Here is a 5,397-nt window from a genome sequence, read left to right on the forward strand (position 1 = left end):
AATATTTTTCAGTAATTGGTAGTGAAGTAATTAATGTGGATTCTTTTTAAGGTAAATTATTCATTTGTAAAGTTTTGATTTGAAGTTTTGGTTTCCATAAAAAAATAAGTTATGTTTTTTTGTTGTTATATGTATTATTCTAGGGAAATGTTTTGTAGTTAGTGGTTGATTAGATGGTTATTTTTGTTTGAAAAATAAAGTTAAAATGAAAGTTGAAAGAAGCAAAGGTAATATATTGTACCATTTAGTAAAATATGTCATTTATAATTTTATATTATTAGTACTTTGTATTGAATTCTGTGTGTATACAAATGCGAGAATGTAAAATTCTTTTAAAGAGATAATATTTTAAAAAAAAAAAATATGTGTAAGAAATTAAATTATATAAGCATATGTAACTTCAAGCATTCACCAATCTCCCACTATTAAAAGAGAACACCTTGATTTTCTTGCCTGATGCTGAAGCTTCTACGTAACTTTTACATTAGTTGCAAATTTTTATATTATTTTGAATGCGTTTCACATTAACATTTGCACAAAAGTTTGATTTTCTTGCCTGATGATGAAAGCTTCTGCGTAACTTTTACATTATTTGAACGCGTTTCACATTAACATTTGCTCAAGTTGTTCCAATTCTTAATAAAGAAAAATTATCGTCTAACGTAACTTTTTAAGACGCAAAAAAAGTTATTTATGGTGACTTTGAATTGATCAACGTGAATGATGCATTTTAAGACTTTACTAAAATTACAGAAATGTTAGAAGTAAATTAAGGATCCACTTAATATTTCTATATGTAAAAGAAGCAAGTTCCAAGCCTATACCATTTATGTGAAGCCAGTGAAGATGACGAGTTCAAGGTCCACAAACACCTCAAGTTCAAGATGCTCTTCTTCCTTTCGAAATTCCCACCGTGACACATCTGTGGCTGCTGCTTCGGCAAGGCCAAGGAGAGCTATTTCCAATCCAAATCACATACTTCCATCAAATTCTTCTATTCTGCAAAACTCCAACAACATCTCTCATCAACAAATGCCAACCCTGCCAAGTTCTCACCCTTTTATTTGGCAAAACCCTTATGTCTCTGGTCAACAACCCACGACACAACCCACAACAGTCTCAAGTTCTGATCCCATCTCTAATGAACAACTAAGCGGAAGATGGTTACGTTCATTTCAATCAAATCCTCCTACTATGCAAAACTCTGATGTTTCTGGTCAACAACCCACAATAGTGTCAAGTTCAGATTCCATCATCTTTGATGAACAATTGAGTGGAAGATGGTCACGCTCGTTACTATCAGATCCTTCTACTTTGCCAAACTCCAACTCCAACGTTTCTCATCAACAACTCACAACAGTCTCAAGTTCTGATCTCATCATCTCTAATGAACAACTAAGCGGAAGATGGTTACATTCATTTCAATTAAATCCTCCTACTATGAAAAACTCTGGCGTTTCTGGTCAACAACCCACAACAATGTCAAGTTCAGATTCCCTCATCTCTAATGAACAATTGAGGGGAAGATGGTCACACTCGTTACTATCAAATCCTTCTACTTTGCAAAACTCCAACATTTCTGATCATTAACCCACAACAGTGTCATTTTCTGATTCCATAATCTCTAATGAACAACTAAGGGGAAGATGGTTGCGTTCATTTCAATTAAATTCTTCTACTTTGCAAAACTCTGAGGTTTCTAGTCAACAACCTACAATAGTGTCAAGTTCAGATTCCACCATCTCTGGTGAACAATTGAGGGGAAGATGGTCACGCTCGTTAATCTCAAACCCTTCTATTTCGCAAAACTCAAATGTTTCTGATCAACAACCTACAATAGTGTTAAGTTCTGATTTCATCATCTCTAATGAACAACAAAGAGAAAGATGGTTGTGCTTGTTTCTATCAAATCCTTATAATTGGCAAAACTTCAACATTTCTAGTCAACAACCCACAACAGTGTCAAGTTCTGATTACATCATCTTTAATGAACAACCAAGGGGAAGATGGTCGCGCTCGGTGCTACCAAATCCTTCTACTTCACAAAACTCAAATATCTCTTATCAACAACACAACACATGACACTGTCAAGTTCTAGTTCCATTATCTCCAATGCACAATTAATAGGAAGATGGTTGCGATCGCTCTTGCTTTTATCAAATATTTCTTCTTCACATAGCTCCAACAATAACTTTGGTCAACAGCACATGACAGTGCCAGGTTCTGATTCCAACATTTTCTTGCATTATTATCTGTTTAAATGAGATATTCTTTTATACTTGGACATGTAATTTAACTTCTCGAATCTAACCTAATGATCTTACTACAGACATCTCCTTAAGTGCTTCTTTAGGTTCTATAACTGGAATTAGCATTTTTGTGGTAAGCCTTCACCTTAAAAAAAAATAAGTGATTCTATTTTTTATCAATAAAAGTTTTGATTAGCAAACTTGATTACAATATAGGTTCCCATTTGTGTGATTGTTGCTTGGATTCTGGGAATACAAATGAACCTCAACTTCAACCTTGCAGAGATAGGTTCACTTGCTTTGGCGATAATAACGATAATAACCCAAACTTTCATATTACAGGTATAGTAATTATGTGCGATCATTTAAGATGGTAGAACATAACACTTTGATTTGGTATATATCTTGATTCAGTATTTCTTCCATTTATATCTTTGTAGGAGGGAACTTCTCACTAAATGAAAGGACTTGGGATCTTCCTATGCTACTTTGTTATTGGGACATGCTTTTTTCATATAAAGAAAACCCTCCAATAAGCATTATATGTAATTCATATAAAGAACACCCCCCAATAAGCATTATATGTAAAATTGTCTGTGTCACCAGAAATATTTCCAATCTATATGTTTATGTACTTTCTGAAATTATAATCCATGTATAAAGTTTTGTCACTATCATAAAAGCTTGAAATTTGACCATGGATCAACCCCTACCCCCCCCCCCCCCCCCCAAATAACTTCATTGTCCACAAAATGAGTTGGCTGAATGAAAAAGCTTTAAACCACCCCCCAAATAAAAGTCAAGATTTCAATTAATTTTTATATACTTTTATCTTGCAAAATGATCCCTAAATATTTTAAACTTATTATAAATTGATCCTTAATTAACTTTTACTATTAAGGCTCAACTTGACTTGTTTGACTAGGTCGACACAACCCAATCTGAGTTTAGCCTGACCTGATATTATTTGACATAGATCCAACCTTGGTCGACCTTGTCTCAGCCTAAATTAGCATGACATGTTTTGAACTTGGTTTAAAATGGGTCTAACTCAACTCAATTCGAAGTGGGTCTGACCCTATCACAATATAAATTAACATGACTTCTTCTGAACTTGACCTGATATGAGCCCAACTTGACTTAGCTCAAAGTTGGTATCATGTTGCCCGCATCACCTAACCTAATGTGGCTCAACTCAACTAGGTCCGAGAAAGCCTGACTCTACTTCACTCAATGTGGATCCAACACAACTTGACACGAGGTGGGCCTAAACTCATTCGGTTTGAGAAAGGTCCGACTCGACTTGACACAATGTCTCAATTAAAATGGAGTTAGAAAAAAAATAGGAAGAGAATAAATATGAATCTGTTAGTAAAAAATATGAAGAATTTTAAATTCATATTTTTTAAAATAAATTAAATATTTTAATTTTAAATAATCAAAATAATCTCACAAATTTCTAAAATTTCAATTTTTTTTATCTAAACAAAATATTTCAAATTCTCTGAAAAAAAAAGTCAATTACTTTCTTAAAATTCTTCGTAAAATCACATTATTATAAAGTTTATGAATTTGGAAATTTTAATTCACTTCATATCCACAGTACTAAATTATCAATTAGTTGAGTAAAAAGATAAGGATTTTGAAGATTTTATATAAACAAAGAAATCATAATAATTAAAAATATTACAGTAATGAATGAAAATAAAAAAATATCAAGAAACCAAAATTATGCATTAATTAATTGTGACTAAAGAGCTAAAAGAAATAGACGAATCAATATGCATTAGAAACAATAATTAACAATAACTTTAAGGTTTATCTGTTTCTTTTCTTAATTTTTTCATTTTAAAATAAAAACTAAAAAAATATTTGATAACAATATATTTTTAGAAAATGTTTAAAAATAATATCCGCTTTTTAATTTTAAATTTTTTTAAAAAAAATAGAATGTGTCTACTTTTAAAAATGTTTACTTTTCTATTATTTATGTACTTTTTGTTTTCATTTTTTTCTTTCTTATCCATACTCTTTTAAAATTATTTTTATCTACGTATTACAAATACGAATTAAGTATTTTTAATTTTTCTTAAAAATTTGATTAATCATCTTTAATAAATTATCTTTTCACAGTCGCATTTTCTTTAATTTATAAGTAAAAAATAATAGATAATTTAATAAATTCAATAAAATGTTAATATACTATAAGTGGTTCTCATACTATTTAAAAAAAAGTCAACTTTAAACTTAATTTTACCTTATAAAATCGTGTATAGTTCACTTATATTATTAAAAAAATTTATCTAGTTCTTAATATTGAATAAAAATTAAAATCTTAAAGAAGTGTGTGATATAAAGTTTATACTGACTTGGTTTAATTAATAAAAACATTAATAATTATAAAGAACCCAATAATTAACAATCAATGTAATTTTATTAGATGAATATCCATTATTTGATATTCGAATTTCCATAATCTCAATATAAGGACTTTGTTTCCAAATAAATGTTTGGAATAATTACATGAATTGATAATGTTTAAAGGCATAATAAATAATTAATCATGCAATTCTCTGCACTCCATTCAATTCTCCATATCAATCCACACATTAATTTATTAATATTAAAATACTAATTTCAAACTAGAAATTCTCTACATTCTTACCTAATGAGATAAACATAGATTGAAATAAATTATATAAATGTAATTTAATTCAAAATTAATTTAAATTTTAGCTATTTCTTGAGTTTCAGTCATCTTTAATAATTTTTCCTATTTAAAAAACAAAATATTAATTAAACCATATGAAAACAAATAATTTAGGTGATAAATAAAATGTAATACAATGAGATAAATGTCAAAATATGTTTTATATATATATATAGATTGGTAAACAAACATAAATAAATTTTAAATTTTGATTCTCAATACATTTTTAACATAAATATAAAAATCTAGAATTCAAAATATAATCATATAAAAACTTAAATAAATAAAAAATAAAGTTGCAAATATCTAAATTCGGAATATCTAACTATCACTTCCAAATTTCTACATCTAAACAAATATAAAGCTAATAGCAATATTAAGTTTTTAATTTTATAGTAGGTGTATGTCTTAAATAATAAGGTGGAGTGAGAAACAGCC

At 29.0% G+C, this 5,397-nt stretch overlaps 1 protein-coding gene across 1 annotated transcript; it reads left to right on the forward strand.

The window, feature by feature from the left end:
• Window positions 1-825: 825 nt before the first annotated feature.
• LOC137819149 (uncharacterized) lies at window positions 826-2,931 on the forward strand. Its single transcript, XM_068622913.1, has 4 exons — window positions 826-2,220; window positions 2,330-2,382; window positions 2,466-2,591; window positions 2,690-2,931. The coding sequence occupies exons 1-4, from the start codon at window positions 2,007-2,009 to the stop codon at window positions 2,705-2,707; spliced, it is 411 nt and encodes a 136-aa protein (XP_068479014.1). The 5' UTR covers window positions 826-2,006; the 3' UTR covers window positions 2,708-2,931.
• Window positions 2,932-5,397: the final 2,466 nt, after the last annotated feature.

The sequence above is a fragment of the Phaseolus vulgaris genome, chromosome 10, assembly GCF_051622355.1.
Source record: "Phaseolus vulgaris cultivar YP4 chromosome 10, ASM5162235v1, whole genome shotgun sequence".
Lineage (NCBI taxonomy): Eukaryota > Viridiplantae > Streptophyta > Magnoliopsida > Fabales > Fabaceae > Phaseolus > Phaseolus vulgaris.